This window comes from Thrips palmi, unplaced genomic scaffold (genome assembly GCF_012932325.1).
Source record: "Thrips palmi isolate BJ-2018 unplaced genomic scaffold, TpBJ-2018v1 HiC_scaffold_7, whole genome shotgun sequence".
Classification (NCBI taxonomy): domain Eukaryota; kingdom Metazoa; phylum Arthropoda; class Insecta; order Thysanoptera; family Thripidae; genus Thrips; species Thrips palmi.
Genome location: NW_023144634.1, coordinates 807738 through 827589, shown reverse-complemented (window position 1 = coordinate 827589; position 19852 = coordinate 807738). Strand labels below are relative to the sequence as shown.

Sequence of the window (19852 nt, the reverse complement as noted above, 5' to 3'; positions counted from 1 at the left end):
TAGTCTGCTGCTCCTAATGACATTAGTTGCTGAACCCCTTAGGGAAACCTGCCAGAAGAAAAGTTGACACCCACAAAATTCAAGAATGGGAAAGTGAAACCTCTCATTTCTGTGATTGAAGTAAGTTTATCTCATTGGCAGCTTTGCATCATGTGGCTGTTTCAGTGTTAAAATTTTCCTTTCTCTAGGCAGTCCTTGCTGATGAAGTCTCAGGAGTCCTTGATGATACTTATGAAAAGCGGTCTCCCCACATCACAGTGACCACAGACTACAATGATGATGGGGAACGGGTTGCCATTGCTGGAGTGTCCAAACTGTCAATGGATTGCTGTTCAATTTGCAGCAACCCCACACCTGCAACGGAGTGTAATCTTTAGCTCCATATTTCTTGTTTAATTGAACTTTTCCTCCTGCTTTTAAGACAGGATACGACACTCAAAGAAGTCAGCTTGATTTTATCATTCGATATTTCTGCTTGAATAGGCCAAGGTGCATGCAACCTGCAAAGAAGTCCTGCGGGCGGGCTTCCCTTGGTTAGAAGATGCCGACAACTCGGCACCAAACCCTTCCATTTGTGTACAGGCGAGTATATATATCTAGCGTTGTCAAGAACAGTATTTACCATCTTTGGTCTCCTCAGGTGGATCACATTTTCGCAGATTTACAGTCCGCATCTATCTGCCCGACAAATCTTTCCAATAGTCGCGAAATGTCGAGTCCGACTGGAGTTGCCGGTTTGTACTGAGTATCGCTCGTTTTCTTGTTTTTTCACGTCATCTATTTTTCTGTGGGGTCATTAGGCTTCCTAGCCGCAGAACGCCATGCAACGCGTTGCAGCGTATCAAAGTTTTTTCCATCATTGGTTTCCGCGAGCAAAGCTGCAAAGCGGTAGGCCGGCGTGGACACGCAACCAGCTCGGGATCCCATCAAGAGAGCGCTAGCGACGTAAACAGACAGTGTTTTCCGGTCGAGCACTCACGCACACACTATGCGACTCTTTGCTCGGGCCTTCCTTTGCATGTGCCTGCCCGTTAATCTGCTCCGACACAGGGCTGCACAAAGTGCATTTGCGGTAAAGTACATTTAACCATTTTTCGACCAAGGAGATTCGTTTATGAAACAACTACCGCCAACGTTCCGATTTCTGGCATTGCACTCTATAGCAGGGATCCTTAATTGACCTCGGAAGGGCATCATAACGTTATCATAAGGGTTTAAGTTGTAACCCGTAATAGTCCGGAGGTTAGTGGAACCCACCTTGCAAAATGTGATACCGGAATGCCACTTTGCACAGTTGTTGTACTATCCCCAAGGATCATTTTAAGAGGTGGAGCCCAGGTGGACCCCCCTGCAGAGCGGCGGTACACGCGTTTGCCTATTTTCCTGGGGCAGAATTGAAAATCATTCGAAATAGACCTTTATCTGACTGGCTATAGACCTTATCTGACTGGCTATCAACTTGAGTTTTGGTACAGGACCACTTCTTTGGATGCTCAACGTGATTTTACTCTGATTGGTGACGTAGCTATGCGTCAAACGGGAATTGCCAACCTCCCAGAAGCAAAATACCGTTTTCGCGAATATTAAGTTCTTGACGTCCATTAATCGGTGCATGCAAACTCCTGGGTAATCGATTAAGTGTAAAAACACATTTCATCACTGCATGCGTTTAGAATGTGGACGTGGAAGAGCCCCGAACGCGCCTTTGGGGTCGTCTACATATTACGTAATCACGATTTTTGGATTTTTGATCTCCTTCTCCCCCTTGTAATCAAACGTAATCAACGGTTAGACCCCCCCCCCTCACGTATGATTACGTAATCCGCAAAATTTAAAAAAAAAAAAAAAAAAAAAAAAACCGAGTGGAATCCAAATCCAATTGCTATATGTTCACAAACACGGTACGAGTGATAAAAAAAGTAATTTCAACCTATGGGTGAGACTTAGTCGTTTTCTGGAGAGTTCCTGGCAGTTCCTGGGAAAGCCAGGAACCGTTTTAACCATGCAGTGGTGGGGGCGACTATCCCTGAAATTATTTCCTATGATCAATGATAGTACCGAGCGGTGACCTAGTAAATTCGTTTGCTAGCAACCTAACTTGTGTGTACCTTGTCTCGAAACGATCACTGAGAAGAATTTAAGGAGTTTTCCATTTTATCCGCTTTTACGGTATTGACGATTGTTCACATTAATGTGAATTTTCATTCATTTTATAAACCTCCTACATCCATTTCGTCTTGACAAAAGAGCTTCTTAGCGGAATGATAAATGCGCATAATCATCAATGTGACTTTGGGAGGATGCTCTAAAAATCGAAGAGTGTACATAGTATGCTCTAACTGGAGCATGCCTGCAAGCACGCTCTAGCTAGCGCATGCCTGCCAAGCATGTACTAACTAGTGCATACATGCCATGTACACGCTTCCTGATGCAGAAAACTCCCTATCCCTTATGCAGTAAATGTATGCTTCAGTTAGCGTGTACATGGCATGTATGCACTAGTTAGTGCATGCTTGGCAGGCATGCGTTAGCTAGAGCGTGCTTGCAGGCATGCTCCAGTTAGAGCATACCCTGTACACTCGTTGATTTGTAGAGTGAGAAAGTGAGTTCGGTGTCGGTGTATCTACTGCGCGATACTGCAGTATTTCCCTATATGTTTAGATCAACACCATTGCATAGAGTGACCTAACAATTTGATTACGTAATCAAGACGGTCACCCCCCTTCCCCCTCTGTAATCAAGCGTAAGCCTCAGCTCTACCTCCCCCTCCCCCCCAAGGTGCTTACGTAATATGTGGACTACCCCTTGAGGGTACGACATTGGTACACGCAGTCCAATAGCTTACATGCAGATATATACGATAGGAATATCTACGGGTGCTGCCGTATGTGGGCTACTTGACGTGAGGGCAGCCTCTTTCGCAAAAATTCTCTCGTGCACGACGCCCCCTTTTTTCATGGAGGGGGGGGGGGTCCTCTGCTGTCGCCACTACTTTGACGCAACCGCCCGATACATAAACTCTAAAAAATAATGGCATTTCTACTACACCGTCATATGGTAAAAGTACCAAATTCGGTATGGGAAATGAAAATCCTATACGTGATTTGGAAAATTCCTATGCTTTTCGTTCTATTGCCAATGCGGTGTAGTAAAAATCCGAACCGAGTAAAGGAATTTGATTTCCTATACTCGTGATTGGTTTTTTGCCACACTTATTAGTAGAAATCCTATTACTTCAGGCCGTTGTATAGTGCTTTTCCTTCAACGCATTAGTAAGAATCCCAAAGATTTCCGCCCCAGCTCTTCTACGAAATACCCTATGACATAAGAAACAACGAGGCGTTTCATGGGAAAATTCATGGCGAAACCCGTCGTGACCGAAAAGTCACGCCGCGTTGTACCCTCAATGCGCGTTCGGGGCTCTTCCACGTCCACATTCTAAACGCATGCAGTGATGAAATGTGTTTTTATACTCAATCGATTACCCAGGAGTTTGCATGCACCGATTAATGGACGTCAAGAACTTAATATTCGCGAAAACGGTATTTTGCTCCTGGGAGGTAGGCAATTCCCGTTTGACGCATTGCTACGTTACCAACCAGAGTAAAATCACGTTGGGCATCCAAAGAAGTGGTCCTGTACCAAAACTCAAGTTGATAGCCAGTCAGATAAGGTCCATAGCCAGTCAGATAAGGTCTATTTCGAATGATTTTCAATGCTGCCCCTGGAAAATAGGCAAAAGCGTCTACTGCCGCTCTGCAGGGGGGTCCACCTGGGCTCCACCTCTTAAAATGATCCTTAGGGTTAGTACAACAACTGTGCCAAGTGGCATTCCGGTATCACATTTTGCAAGGTGGGTCCCGGTATGCGCCGCTAACGTCCGGACTATAACGCAGTACTTCTTTTAAAAAGGATAAGTTCTTCTACCTTTTCAAACTTCTGTTTGGAAACTTGCAACATTTCATACCCCTTTACCTATGGCGAACATGGTTTTTTGTTACTTTATGAGAGCAGTGTTAGTTAAATGTAACGTTAAAGATCCCTGCTAAGTCACACATTTTGCTGCTTGGCCGTGGTAAAAACTGAATGATTAAGGTATACCGTTGGAAACGTAAAACCTTCAACGTTCCACGACTCATGACATTTTCCCCATGTCAGTCATACCACTCATTTCGTGGCAATGCCAAACATGACATTTTATAAAAGCGAAACAAAACTTTAACTTTTACAACTGCCCGAATTTGGTTGGAACCAGTGCTGTAGATGTTCTGGCGTGATCATGCGAGAAACTTGTAGATTCCTTTGCCTGCAAGATAAAACCAAAGTTTGTTTTCCCTCTCATAACGAAAGAAAAGATTGTTGCGCCAACCTTTATAATTTCATGTACCCAATTCATTTGGGTCCGACCGCATAGGAGGCGAAACCCGTTTGGAAATGGGTTCTTACCCTTACGAAAGGGCTAAAACCTATTCAGACTAAGCCGTCCAGAATGGGCTGTGACCCGTAATCAGTGGGTCCAGACGCGTCGGGGATGGGTTCACTGAGATTCTAAACGCTTTGGATATAGCACGTATGGAACAATGCACTGAGAAATCGCTCCACACGTGCAATGCCATTGACATGTTGGACCTTGCGTGCAATGCGCCCCGAAAATATCCTATGCATGAGAATGGGAGGGCATTGCACCAACTGGCGCTATACTCATGTGATCTAAGACCCATTGAACATCGGTAAGGACCCATTTTGGGGAACGTTACACGCAAAACTTCAAACACTGAATACCATGTCAGAGATGGCCTAGCTGCAGTAGATTACAATCAAGGTAGGTTTACGCCAGACCGCGTCTTGTCGTAACAGGCTTCGCGATGTCTCGCTGCCTGTTTCTCCAATCCGCGCCTAGCGTAAGTACCTACCTTGGCCTGCGGCGCTAGCCTGCCTGCGGCAGGCAATGGCTTGGCCATTGTTGGTTATTTTTTAACTTGTTGAATGCTGGGGGGCTCCGCCCCTAGACCCCCCTACATTCTAAATAGAGTTGTTTTATCTACAGATAACACGATCTTGACCCTTGTCACTTTTAAACCTGTCGAGGCTAGGGGGCCCCGCCCCCCAGACGCCCCTTTCTCCAAGACAGAAGTAATCTATCTGCGGAAAAGTCGATTTTTCGCCGTTTTTTAGGTGTTTTTTGGCTATAAAAACTGAACCATTTGAGCTAGGATAGTGAAATTTCGCGTGTGCCGAGCCAAGGACATACCCAAAGAGTGTGCAAAATCTCACCGAGATCGGCCGAGCCGTTCAGGAGGAGTAGTGCGGACACACAGACACACAGACAGACAGACAGAAAAAACTTTTCAACCCCACTGGAGTAACAGGCATCGCTATCGCTCAGCCAATTACCCTTCATAGGGGTGTGTTGCGTTCGCCTTTGTTGGCTGAGCGATAGAGAAGCCTGTTACTCCAGTGGGGTTGAAAAGTTTTTCATGTCTGTGTGTCCGCACTACTCATCCTAAACGGCTCGGCCGATTCTTCTGAGATTTTGCAGGGTCATTAGGTATATCCTTGACTCGCCACACACGAAAATTCAGCTTTCTATCTCAATTCCTGCGGTTGAAACTACCAAAAAACACTTAAAAACGGCAAAAAAGACAACTTTTTAGGTACTTTCAGCTTTTTGTCAAGTTTCATGTCGTTTCCTATGTTTAGGAGGTTTGCTGATGGCGAAAATAGAACCCATTTGGACCCCCGACCCAAAGTTAAGTTCTATTAGTGTAGATTTTGATGACCAAATGCTTATTTTGAGGGGATCACGCCCATTTCTACGGTCTGTCTAGGAAAGCAGTCTGCCGAAGGCAGGCTGGCGCCGCAGGCCAAGGAAGACAATCCACGCCAGGCGTGGATTGTCGAAACTGGCGCAGCATCGCGAAGCCTGTTACGACAAGACACGGTCTGGCGTACACCTACCTTGTACTATTTGCACCACATTACGGCAACAGGCGTCCCTTGCACTCTCAGAGCTATACTGACTTTTTTGTCTGTACTTTTACTTACAAGGTAGGTTTACGCCAGACCGCGTCTTGTCGTAACAGGCTTCGCGATGTCTCGCTGCCTGTTCCTCCAATCCACGCCTGGCGTACCTACCTTGGCCTGCGGCGCTAGCCTGCCTGCGGCAGGCAATGGCTTGTCCGTTGTCGGTTATTTTTTGACTTGTTGAACGCTGGGGGGCTCCGCCCCCCAGACCCCCCTACATTCTAAATAGAGTTGTTTTACCTACGGACAACACGATCTTGACCCTTGTCACTTTTTAACTTGTCGTACCTGGGGGGCTCCGCCCCCAGACCCCCCTTTCTCAAGACAGAAGTGGTCTATCTGCAGAAATCTCTATTTTTCGCCGTTTTTTAGGTGTTTTTCGCCTATAAAAACTGAACCAGTTGAGCTAGGATGGTGAAATTTCGCGTGTGCCGAGCCAAGGACATACCCAAGAAGTGTGCAAAATCTCACCGAGATCGGCCGAGCCGTTCAGGAGGAGTAGTGCGGACACACAGACACACAGACACACAGACAGACCGACAGACAGACAGACAAAACTTTTCAACCCCACTGGAGTAACAGGCTTCGCTATCGCTCAGCCAAAAAATTATTTCTAATTTGTGAACAATTTTTTAGGTATCTTACTGATAAAAATCTATGTGTAACATATTGACATTTTGTATGTTAACCTTACTAACAAATCTGCCACTCGTTATTTAAAAGAAGTATGGAGGCCTTCTGGGACTAATTTGTTAGTGGCCACTAAGAGATTTTGTCAGTAGTAAGAAAGAAACGGAGTCAGTACACAGTCAATGTCATGGGACTTTATTTGTCCCACGGTTTATGCAATTTTAAGCAATCCGACGCTGATACAATTTTGTTCCCGTCTGGTGACACATTTTGTCCGGCGCCAGCTGCAACTTGTACTTTCACTAGACAATTTGTCCCGCCTGGCGGACACAAAATTGCATCACCACCGGATGTGCTTAAAATTGCATAAACCGTGGGACAATAAAAGTCCCATGACATTAAGTGTGTAGTGACTAATAGGCTGAGCGATAGCGAAGCCTGTTACTTCAGTGGGGTTGAAAAGTTTTGTCTGTCTGTCTGTGTGTCTGCCTGTCTGTCTGTCCGCACTACTCCTCCTGAACGGCTCGGCCGATCTCGGTGACACTTTGCACACTTCTTGGGTATGTCCTTGGCTCGGCACACGCGAAATTTCACCATCCTAGCTCAACTGATTCAGTTTTTATAGCCGAAAAACACCTAAAAAACGGCGAAAAATATAGCTTTCTGCAGATAGATCACCTCTGGCTTGGAGAAAGGGGGGTCTGGAGGGCGGAGCCCCCTAGCCTTAAGAAGTTACAAGGTAGGTGTACGCCAGACCGTGTCTTGTCGTAACAGGCTTCGCGATGCTGCGCCAGTTATGACAATCCACGCCTGGCGTTACACCTACCTTGGCCTGCGGCGCTTGCCTGCCTTCGGCAGGCTAGGTTTCTTTTCCAGGCATCCGCATACCAATTTGCGTGATTGAAGGTCAAAACAGCATTTGATTTCGTGCCTAGGGCTGCATTGGCCTGACTTTTTAACTTGTCGAGGCTGGGGGGCTCCGCCCCCCAGACCCCCCTTTCCTTAAGACAGAGGTGATCTGCCTGCAGAAAACTCGATTTTTCGCCGTTTTTTAGGTGTTTTTCGGCTATAAAAACCGAACCAGTTGAGCTAGGATTGTGAAATTTCGCGTGTGCTGAGCCAAGGACATACCCAAAAAGTGTGCAAAATCTCACCGAGATCGGCCGAGCCGTTCAGGAGCAGTAGCGCGGACACACACACACACACACACGCACGCACGCACGCAGACAGGAAAAAATTTTCAACCCCACCTGAGTAACAGGCTTCGCTATCGCTCAGCCAAAAATTCTATGTACATGATCAATATTTGTCGCAGACATTACATATATTTTTATGGACTTGCAATACTTGTCGCTGACTAACAAGTGGCCCAACAAGCTATCCGTTCCAAAATAAATCTTCACACTCAATGTCATGGGACTTTATTTGTCCCACGGTTTATGCAATTTTAAGCACATCCGACGCTGATACAATTTTGTTCCCGTCTGGTGACACATTTTGTCCGGCGCCAGCTGCAACTTGTACTTTCACTAGACAATTTGTCCCGCCTGGCGGACACAAAATTGCATCACCACCGGATGTGCTTAAAATTGCATAACCCGTGGGACAAAAAAAGTCCCATGACATTGAGTGTGTTGACGCTGAAAAAATTAGCATCAAAAGTGTCATTTAGTAACGACATAAGTTTTGTTAGTGATTATTCTGGTAAATTTTTATCAACAAATTTATCAACAATTTTATCAACAAATTTGTTGGTAATATACTAAGAATATTGTCTATGGAATTGTACATATACCATGGACTTTTTATTCGCGGCATATGAACAAAATTCTAAGTATTATTGTTGCGTAAAAATATTCATATGCTACTTAGGAAATGTTGCTGCTGCTATGAACAAAAAGTCAATGTGGCTCTGAGAGTGTGAGCGGACCCTACACACTAAATGTCATGGGCCTTTTTTTGTCCCACAGTTTATGCAATTTTAAGCACATCCGGTGGTGATGCAATTTTGTGTCCGCCAGGCGGGACAAATTGTCTAGTGAAAGTACAAGTTGCAGCTGGCGCCGGACAAAATGTGTCACCAGACGGGAACAAAATTGTATCAGCGTCGGATGTGCTTAAAATTGCATAAACCGTGGGACAAATAAAGTCCCATGACATTGAGTGTGTAGGTTCCTTGTATGCATACGAACTACCGACAAGACACTTGCACGAAATCCCACACCCTCGCAGGTTCAATTATAGAAAATGCCGACTTTCTCTGTCAATCAGTCCCGAAAAAAATGTTTGAAATGGACCAAAACTTCGATTGCTTTCAGTTTCTATAAAACTTGACCAAAAGCACTGAAAATCTACCGGCGTGACTTCGTGCCGCTGCAGGGGCGTGAATAAAGTGTCACGCCATTCAACGGCATGATAAAAAAGTCACGCCAAAAATCGGCGTGACTCAAAAATTCACGCCAATTTCTTGTCATGCCGCTTTTTGACGTGACTTGTCTCAGAAAACGCGTTGTCAATAACGCCAAATGAGGGCGTGACGCACATGTCACGCCGGTTTTCGGCGTGAATTTCGTGTCGCGCCAATTTTTGGCGTGACTTTTTGTCAAGCCATAATTTGGCCATGTGTCCGACCATTACACTGTCAGAAATTTTGTCGTAAATTAACGACAAAAACGTCGCTAATTTTGATAGCGACAGAAATCGTTCTGAAACCACTTCGTCGTAACTGAACGACTAAAAAATCATTTCTCTACGACAATGTCGTAATCGCGATTACATATTTTGAAATCTAAAATTCCCGAAAAGTAGATGAAAAGTTGCAATTTTGCTCGCTTATTTACGATTTGTGTCGTTCATTTACGATTCATTACACAAATTTACGAAAAGGTTCGTAAATGTACGACTTAAGTCATAACTGCTCAACATATTCCATAGATAAATTACGATCGTTCGTAAACTTACGATTAAGTTGTAAATTTACGACTTAATTCGTTTAAAACTATCAAAATTAGCGACAAATGTGTCGTAAATTTACTACTCAAGTCGTATATTTACGACTTGAGTCGTAACAAAATATGTCGTTTAAAAACGACCTAATTGTTTTACAAAATGTCGTAAATTTACGATTATTTTTAACAGTGTACGTTTTCAGTGAGGGTTGAAATTTTGAAGGGGTGTTGACCTAACATTTAAGCCAAGAAGGAGCAAAATCGTCCACGAGCAACTTCAAAGGGCGCTGAAATGCATCGGACATGCCCCAAGTTTTGGTGAAAATAGTGACATGGAGCAACTTTGAGGGCCCATACACACTGGATGCTTATAGACTTCATGTCCAAAACTATGGCGCAAAATTTCATGACATTTTTTCCTTGGACAGAATTTCACCACAGGGACACGTGGCAAACATACCTGCTCCGTGGCCCAATGTGTGGCGGTGTATGTGCATACTGAAGTTATGCACAAATTTGTTCATAATTCAGGTACAATTTTGTAAATACTTAAGCACAATATAGAAACATTGTCCCTAATTCATGAACAAATTTATACATAACTTCCGTGTGCTCAAAAACGGCCAGAGCTAAGAACAATAAAAGGACATAAACATTTAGTGTGTAAGGGAGAGTGGGGTAATTCCAGACGCTTTTTTTCTTTTTGGTCTTTGAGCTTGAATATGCTTTTTGGGTTAAATGTTATGACAGGAGCGTAAAGTATGGACCTTAACCTTCAAAATGGTACACATGAAAGCCAAATCTCAGCAACAATTAGGGAGATATAGGCGCCTAACAAAAGCCCTGCACGTGTCCGGAATTGCCTCAGGCTGGGGTAATTCCGGACGACCTATGGGGCAATGCCGGACGACCTTAAAATTTGACACTGCTCGAGCTTCCTTTCGCTTGTTTTGATGTGAGGCATGCTCTTAGAAGGCGTCCAAGGACATTTGCTGCGAACTGAAGTGTTTGATTATTACTCAAAGCATATTATAAGGAATAATTTCTATCAAAACCCCTAAATTGACAACACTGTCTCGAGTAAAGCTCTTAAACATAGCTGCAATGCTATTTTTCGTTCTTTCTTTATCCTACTTAACGGTGGGGATGCATGTCCACAATTTTGAACCCACTACCTTAACATTATGCGGGAAATTGAAGAAAATAACCCTTATTGTCCGGATTTACCTCGCAGGTAGTGAAAACCTTTGATGTTCAACTGTAAGAAAACGGCGAGCAATACGAGCACTCCCGAAACGCCAAAGTAAAGTCCAATGACCATATAACATGATAAAATTTTAGTCATGGGACTGAACTTGACGGTAAGGTACGATAAGTACATGGAAATACGAGGGAAAGAAGCAGCTTTTGCCTTTTTTTGATGGTACTCAAATTTCGTGAAGCGACCACAGGCAAACGGTTTGACCTCCTACTTTGGCGATTTGGAATTCTCCTTTTAAACTGATTATCTTCCTCTGTTAGGCGGGCTTTTGAGTTATCTTCACACAAACCCAGTGAAAATCGAAGTGTATTGATCATGACTTTTTCATTCTCAGTGTAGCGCCGCAGGCCATGGTGCGTATACGCCGGGCGTGGATTGTCGAAACTGGCGCAGCATCACAAAGCCTATTACAAGACACGGTCTGGCGTACACCTGCCTTGTATTTGGTAGAAAGTAATTTTTGTTACCCAGAAAATGCAAAGCTGAACTTAGTTAAACGAGCACCGTTAAGAATTGTTAATACTAGTTTGTCTGAAATAGGGGTGGTTGCTGATCGAGTTGCCGATTCTCGAAGACATCCCTGTGATATCTCCTTTGCAGATGGCATTGGACATTGCTCGGTGGGACACGGTGTCTGGCTGGAGGGATCATTTCCTTATGATGGCTCTAGGCGACCTCTGCTTCGTCTATGAAGAAATCGTAACGGACATTATCAGAGTCATAGCTGAAGCCACGCAGGCACCCACCAAGTGCCCCATTGCTGACGTAAGAAATACATATGACGCACCAGACCTTCAGGAAAAAAACCTGCCTGAGAACAGAAACTGAAAGTACGGAACATGCCTGTTCAATAATTTGCCTGGACCGTCCATACCTGTCCTATTGCGAAACTTCTGTACTATTTTTCCGTACCCGATTATGAGTTCTAATGGGGCATGTGCTTACGTTCCGTACTTGTGTCCGTACTTCCGTGCTATATTCGTCTGTACATTTTTCGTACAAAAGTACGGAATTGTTTAACAGTGCGGTGGGGTTAATGTGAATCCAAACGCTTTGAGTATAACGCCAATTGGTGCAATGCATTTGAAAACGTTTTCATTGCACCAATTGGCCTTCCCATGCATAAGCGTAGGGCATTTTCGGGACGTATTGCACAAGGTGCAATATGGCTATGGCATTGCACGTATGGTGCGATATCTCAGCTGCATTGCACCATATGTGCTATCTCATAGCGTTTGGAATCTCCGTGTAAATGCTGAGGGGCGACATTAAATTAATGCTTGTTTTTATTTCATGCTTTCTACTAGGGAACTTACCGTGGAGGGAACGCGCCGGCCAGGATCAGTCCTCTGCGACATTTTCCCTCGCTGCCGTATGGCCGGTACAGAGTGTACACCCTGTATTTGTTTCCGAAGCCACTGAAAGGTCCCAAAGTGAGGGGCTGCATGCGCATCATTGCCGACGTTGTGACCCAGAACGAATAACGGTTCGCGTTAAAACGAATGCAGGGTGAAGTTACTAGCCAGGGGAAGGCCTTCGGCCTCGATGCTGAGCTGGATTCTGCTGGAGATGGAAATGCATTTTCATCAGTAGTAAATTTGGATGTGTTTATTTTGAAAATGACCCTCTTTTCTTTTTGGGGGGTGATAGCCAGGAAGTATGCTTTTGCGCGAAGGATTGTGATTCGGCAATGGTTGGTTTCTCCTTGAATCGACGGAAGGCTATTTAATAATCTAAAACTAAATGTTCCAACCAATCCTAACCTAACCTAACGGGCTCGTGACAGATCTTACTCTACTCGTGACAGATCTTACTTTACTCTCGACAGATTTTATTCTCAAACTAAATGGTCCAACCAATCCTAACCTAACCTAACGGGCTCGTGACAGATCTTCCTCTACTCGCGAAAGATCATACCCTACTCGCGACAGATCTTATTCTCAAACTAAATGGCCTATGAAGCTTGGCGTACGACTATGGAGCTTGGACTATTGAGCTTGGACTATAGAGTATGGATGGACTATGGAGCTTAGACTATGGAGCTTGGACTATGGAGCTTGGACTATAGAGCTTGGACTATGGAGCTTGGACTATGGAGCTTCGACTATGCATACGCATATGAATATAGTAAAAATAAACAGAGGAAGATACCTCTTGTAAACTAAAGGTATCAGGGGGGGGGGGTGTCGGACAAATGAGCTATTCAAAATCCCAAACAGGGTGCTTCGCTTCGCTCAGCAACTAAACATGGATCACTTATTTTAATAATCTGGCCTAGATAAAAATTGTGTTGGCTGAATGGTGTTTTGCAATCTGATGTTGAATGTAAACCTCACTGGTCACTTTGCGACCAGAGATGATACCTCCGCAAAAAAACTCTCAGAGCATAAAGGAATAACAGGAAAAGTAGCGATATACATCGGCAACTTTGGCCCGTCCCGTACATTAAGAAACGTACGATTTTCGCCTATGTTTGACCCTGACGGGAATTAAGGGGAGGTTCTACTGAAAATCTTACTTTCTTCAAAGTGAGTACCACTATTTATGTTCATTGTAAATTAAAAGTATTTTATAGTAAATAGTAAAATTTGAAGTTTGCAGAGGAATACCAAGCCCCAAATCCAGTCTAAGAGGAATTTTCTGCTATTTCCAGTCGTATCTTGAAAAATTCTCCTACGCAAAGTTTTTCAACGTAAACTGATGTTCTGGGCATTTTTCACTTTTTTGGTTCATAATTGATAATCCGTGGCATTAGTAAGATACTGGAACCATTGCAAAATCAGAAGCTGTGTTTTTAACACAGCATGTCACTAAAATTTCAAGAAAATGGTCAAAATCCTGATATTTTAGTGTCTTTTTTTCTGATAAGCAATGCCAAAATAAATTTGTTGGGTCCCATGTCTTGGTGATGCCACGCTTTATTGCATATGAGCCAAAGAAGTGAAAAATGTCCAGAACATCAGTTTACGTTGAAATACTTTGCGTAGGAGAACTTTTTAAGATATTGCTAAAATAGGCTGAAAAAACCTCTTCGACTGGATTTGGAGGAAGGTATTGGGCTCTAAATTTCATGTTTGACTTAAAACAATGTAGTACTACACATATGCAACAAATGTTAACACTGGGGCTCAATTTGAAAAGTGCTATTTTTTCAGTAGAACCTCCCCTTAAACCTGAGTCTGGGGTTAAAATAAATGTCGTTTTCGTCATCAGCACCCTCGAAAACATCAAAAACAATGCAAAAACTCGAATAAAAAGAATGTTCAAAAAATACTCCGCTGGGATTTGAACACGGGTCCGAAGTTCTCCGATTCGCTCGAAACTGGCACCATTGGTTTTCTCTCGTCGCCCCGATTCCAAAAATACCCCTACATGCCCTCCTAGCTGCATCCGTTGCCGAGATCCTCCTCGACCCCATGTAGACCATGATGCACCTGCAGCAGCGCCCCCGGGGCTCGGATCGGATTTGCTGCCACCGGGCGGTTCTTAGGGTCACCCAAGGAGGCTGCATACCAAATTTGGTCAAGATCAGACCACGGGAAGTCCTCGGACGGACGGACGGACGGACGAACGAACGGACGCACAGCAGGGATCATACTATATGCCCGTCCCTCCGTCATTTTTTTACAAAAAATAAACGGGACGGGCCAAAAAGTAACGTTTAGTATAAGGTTAGGTCGCCAGAGGGTCATTCCATCCTACTTTTACATCCCGTTACATCGACCCCCTCCGATTTGCTCCAAATTTTGGTCAAATGTTACCAACCTATAGATAAGTCGTCCACCAAAAAATTAGACCTCTACGATGCATGGTTTGGCTAAAAACGCATTTTTTCATTTTGACCATTTTTTCTTAAATTAGTGTAGGTTTTTACGAAAACGGCTATAACTTCCTTTCTAATCGCAAGACTCCGTTTAAACTTAGTACTCCCACTCAAAATTGAACAAGGAATCCAAATCTGCCGTCGGAATTGACCTAGGGTCACCCACAGTTGGTCAAATGGCCAAAATGCGAAAAAAATTGACATTTTTGCCAATTTCCAGCTGCAACACTTACAGGGCTCCTAGACAGCTCAAAATCTTCAGAAAAGTGCCCTCTTTAAGAATCTGAATGCAGAAGTCCCAGTATATGCTTCCTAAGGGTCCGTTTTTGACCAAAACGCGAAATACCGCCCAAAACCGCTTGTTCCCACGGACGCCACCTGGGCGGCACGGGTCCCTCCGCGTGTTTGAAGGACTAGCTGGGTCATTTTGGGGTGCAGGTGGGCACCCCGCACTGTAAAGTACTCTAGAACGAAGGCCCACGCGCCTCCAAGGTCACGCAATTAGGCGCACATCACGTATTTTGCCTAGATTCGGAATAAGCAGCGGAGCGCCTGGGAGGTAGGACATCCCGTCGACCTCTGCAGTGTTGTTGGTGGCCTGCCCAGGAAGGGTAAAATTGAAGAACAGAGAAAATTTTTCATTGTGTCTCTTTTGTTTTTTATTAATATTCAGATTAATTTTGTACACCCCCTATTTTCTACGCAGCAATTGTTGGCGGCCCCTGGCACGCAAATTTAAACTATGAACTACGAATGTTGGCAGTTCACATTGAACATCATTTAACTCAATCAAGTTCACCTTACACAAAACTTCAGGGAAAGGTGCAACGTACACCATGTACACTGTGGTAAAAAGCTACGGAAAATTCTGTAAAAAGCTTGTGGCAATTCTCCGTAACCCTCTTGTCAGTATTCTCCGTAGGCTCTTACAGTATTTTCCGTAGGACCGCACAGTACTATCCGTAGGACCTCACAGCGTTCTCCGTAGGGCTATACAGTCTGCCAGGTCCTACGGAGAAGACTGTGCCGTCCTACGGAGAATACTGTACGGCCCTATTGAGAATACTGTAAGAGCCTACGGAGAATATTGATAAGAGGGCTACGAAGAATCCTGGCAAAAAAATTAACCGAATTTTCTATACCTTTTTGCCACAGTGTAATCAGAGGACCAGAAGGGATGGCAGTAAGAGAGCTAGATCCACCTCCCTTTCACTTTGGTGTACATCAGTAATCATTCCCATAAACACTTTAGATTCAATCAAAACAGCAACAAATTCTCTCTGAGAGAAATCTTGAGAAGTAGGTTTAATATCACAAAGTGAGTGAATCAATGCTGGTTCTGGGTCAGAGCTTACTCGTATGCACTCAATTTCTGTTCCTGAAACAAAGCAATACATCTTTACTGCTCACATTTTTAATAACAATAGTTAGTTTGCTAAATTGGAGTAAAAATAGATTATCTGAGTCTTGTCCCTGGGATGGTGACAGCCTTGACAGCACTTACTTGACAAAATTTAGCTGACCCTCTGATTATATGGTGTACGTTTCCCTGAAGTTTTGTGTAAAGTGAACTTGATTGAGTTAAATGATGTTCAATGTGAACTGCCAACATTCGTAGTTCATAGTTTAAATTTGCGTGCCAGGAGCCGCCAACAATTGCTGCGTAGAAAGTAGGGGGTGTACAAAATTAATCTGAATATTAATAAAAAACAAAAGAGACACAATGAAAAATTTTCTCTGTTCTTCAATTTTACCCTTCCTGGGCAGGCCACCAACAACACTGCAGAGGTCGACGGGATGTCCTACCTCCCAGGCGCTCCGCTGCTTATTCCGAATCTAGGCAAAATACGTGATGTGCGCCTAATTGTGTGACCTTGGAGGCGCGTGGGCCTTCGTTCTAGAGTACTTAACAGTGCGGGGTGCCCACCTGCACCCCAAAATGACCCAGCTAGTCCTTCAAACACGCCCGCGTGGGAGAATCTGCGGTCTGAATTGCACCCAAGAACTGAAGTCATACTTCACCTTGCAGTGAATAAGGAGGGAAGTTAAAGTGTAACTCAATTGATCTTAAAGTGTTCATAAATGTGCTGGTTTGAAGTATGCATTGACCACAGTTTAACTGCAGATATACGACTGCAGCTCAAGTGCAGTTGAAGTGCAGTTATTTGCAATGAACTGCAGTTAAAATGCAGTTTAAGTACACTTAACTGTCATTCAACTGTACTTTGACTGCAAAAAATCTAGTACTTATTTCGGACGTTTCAGTTTTAACTACAGTTTTGTCGGACAGTTCATAACAGTTTTGTAAAAATTACAAATTTGAGTAAAAATATAAAAATCTCATTCAACGAACGTTAATGAAAGCAGATGATACTCGTTTGGTTTTCTTCTACGGTGTAGTACGGGTTCATTCCAAAGATAGTATTTAAAAGCTGAGTCCTTTGTGCGCTGTAGCGGGGAGGGATTGTGAATGTTGCGCCCAGGCCGTCGCGCGCGAGGAGGGGTGCCATTGTCGAATTCCGCGCAGGCTGCGCCGCAGGCACAGCACAGTGGGACAGAACGGTCAAAATTGGGAAAAAAATATTTGACGGTGGAAAACCACTCCTTGGGACCCAAAAAGGTCAGAAACCAAGCCAAACATGATTTGGACACCAAATAAGCCCCATAGCCTAGAAAAATACAGAAAAAAACGTTCAAAAGAGCTTAAAAATAGCTAAAAGTGTGAATATCAAAAATTACTCACTCGACCGGGACCTGAGGTGGCCGGATTCGGATTCCCCACAAAATTTTGAGTCAGAATCGTGAAAAACATCCGTGGCATTTTCAATACCAGTCAATATTTGGGCCCTTTTAATAGTCAGTAAAAGCTTAAAAAAGCTTAAAAATAGCTAAAAGTGTAAATATCAAAAATTACTCTCTCGACCGGGACCTGAGGTGGCCGGATTCGGATTCCCCACAAAATTTTGAGTCAGAATCATGAAAAACATCCGTGGCACTTTCAATACCAGTCATTATTTACACCCTTTGAAAAGCTGAAATATGCTGAAAAAGGGCTTTAAAATAGCTAAAAGTGTAAATATCAAAAATTACTCTCCCGACCGGGACCTGAGGTGGCCGGATTCGGATTCCCCACAAAATTTTGAGTCAGAATCATGAAAAACATCCGTGGCTTTTTCAATACCAGTCAATATTTAGACCCTTTGGAAAGCTCAAATATGCTGAAAAAAGCTTCGCAATACCTCAGAATTTATGTGTACAAATGTAAACAAAATGTATACAAAATATTGACCGGTATTGAAAATGCCACGGATGTTTTTCATGATTCTGACTCAAAATTTTGTGGGGAATCCGAATCCGGCCACCTCAGGTCCCGGTCGAGAGAGTAATTTTTGATATTTACGCTTATAGCTATTTTAAATAAGCCTTTTTTCAGCATATTTCAGTTTTTCAGAGGGTGTAAATAATGACTGGTATTGAAAATGCCACGGATGTTTTTCATGATTCTGACTCAAAATTTTGTGGGGAATCCGAATCCGGCCACCTCAGGTCCCGGTCGAGAGAGTAATTTTTGATATTTACACTTTTAGCTATTTTAAAGCCTTTTTTCAGCATATTTCAGCTTTTCAAAGGGTGTAAATAATGACTGGTATTGAAAGTGCCACGGATGTTTTTCATGATTCTGACTCAGAATTTTGTGGGGAATCCGAATCCGGCCACCTCAGGTCCCGGTCGAGAGAGTAATTTTTGATATTTACACTTTTAGCTATTTTAAAGCCTTTTTTCAGCATATTTCAGCTTTTCAAAGGGTGTAAATAATGACTGGTATTGAAAGTGCCACGGATGTTTTTCACGACTCTGACTCAATATTTTGTGGGGAATCCGAATCCGGCCACCTCAGGTCCCGGTCGAGAGAGTAATTTTTGATACTTACACTTTTAGCTATTTTAAAGCTTTTTTTCAGCATATTTCAGCTTTTCAAAGGGTGTAAATAATGACTGGTATTGAAAGTGCCACGGATGTTTTTCATGATTCTGACTCCAAATTTTGTGGGGAATCCGAATCCGGCCACCTCAGGTCCCGGTCGAGAGAGTAATTTTTGATATTAACACTTTTAGCTATTTTTAAGCTTTTTTAAGCTTTTATGGACTATTAAAAGGGCCCAAATATTGACTGGTATTGAAAATGCCACGGATGTTTTTCACGATTCTGACTCAAAATTTTGTGGGGAATCCAAATCCGGCCACCTCAGGTCCCGGTCGAGTGAGTACTTTTTGATATTCACACTTTTAGCTATTTTTAAGCTCTTTTGAACGTTTTTTTCTGTATTTTTCTAGGCTATGGGGCTTATTTGGTGTCCAAATCATGTTTGGCTTGGTTTCTGACCTTTTTGGGTCCCAAGGAGTGGTTTTCCACCGTCAAATATTTTTTTCCCAATTTTGACCGTTCTGTCCCACTGTGCACAGACGCACCAGCCCGCCCCGGCAGCCAGCCCCTATTATATTGTTAGGATACGCACTTGGTTTTTGGACTCTCGAGTAAAAGCTAGCTGACACCTTTATGTGTCTTTTAGTTGTAGTTTTAGGTATGTTTTTGAGTAAAGGTATCATCTGCTAAAAATAGTGCCGAGAATTGATGGGCCTCTGCAGTTCCGCCCTTCCTCTTACCTCCTTTCCTTGTTTTGTCGTGTAAGTTTGTCAGTCTGATGAGTAGTCGAACCCGGGCGGCCGCGCTTGTCGGACCGCAACGCTGCCATCTGCGCCACGGAGACATCTGAGGGACGGGGTCCAGCCCGGGCGATGCCACTGGCCGTGCCCGCGCGCTCAGGTAGACGAGGGATTTACCGCAACTCCCGCCCGGCGCGGACCACTCCACGGGGAATTTTCACGTCATTTGTCCGGACATGCCGGTTTGGAAGCAGTGCGGAGCTTCACTTTGCAAAATTCAAAGAGATTTAATCACTTTTAAGTGTCAGCGCTGAAGGACATTCAGAGTGAAGATGGTAGTACACTTGGACTACTAGTGGCACAAACTCAAAGTGTAGTTTCTGACTGCATCATGAATTAAACCCGGGACTGTATATGCCATACACTAGTCTTTACTTTCTAAGTGTAAGTAAAGAGCAGTTGAGAACTGCATTTGATATCAACACTTTGCACTTGTAAATGA

General features: G+C 43.7%; 1 protein-coding gene across 1 annotated transcript; it reads left to right on the top strand.

The window, feature by feature from the left end:
- The first annotated feature begins 972 nt into the window (after positions 1–972).
- LOC117652833 lies at positions 973–12361 on the top strand. Its single transcript, XM_034397989.1, has 3 exons — positions 973–1072; positions 11464–11628; positions 12171–12361. The coding sequence occupies exons 1-3, from the start codon at positions 989–991 to the stop codon at positions 12345–12347; spliced, it is 426 nt and encodes a 141-aa protein (XP_034253880.1). The 5' UTR covers positions 973–988; the 3' UTR covers positions 12348–12361.
- Positions 12362–19852: the final 7491 nt, after the last annotated feature.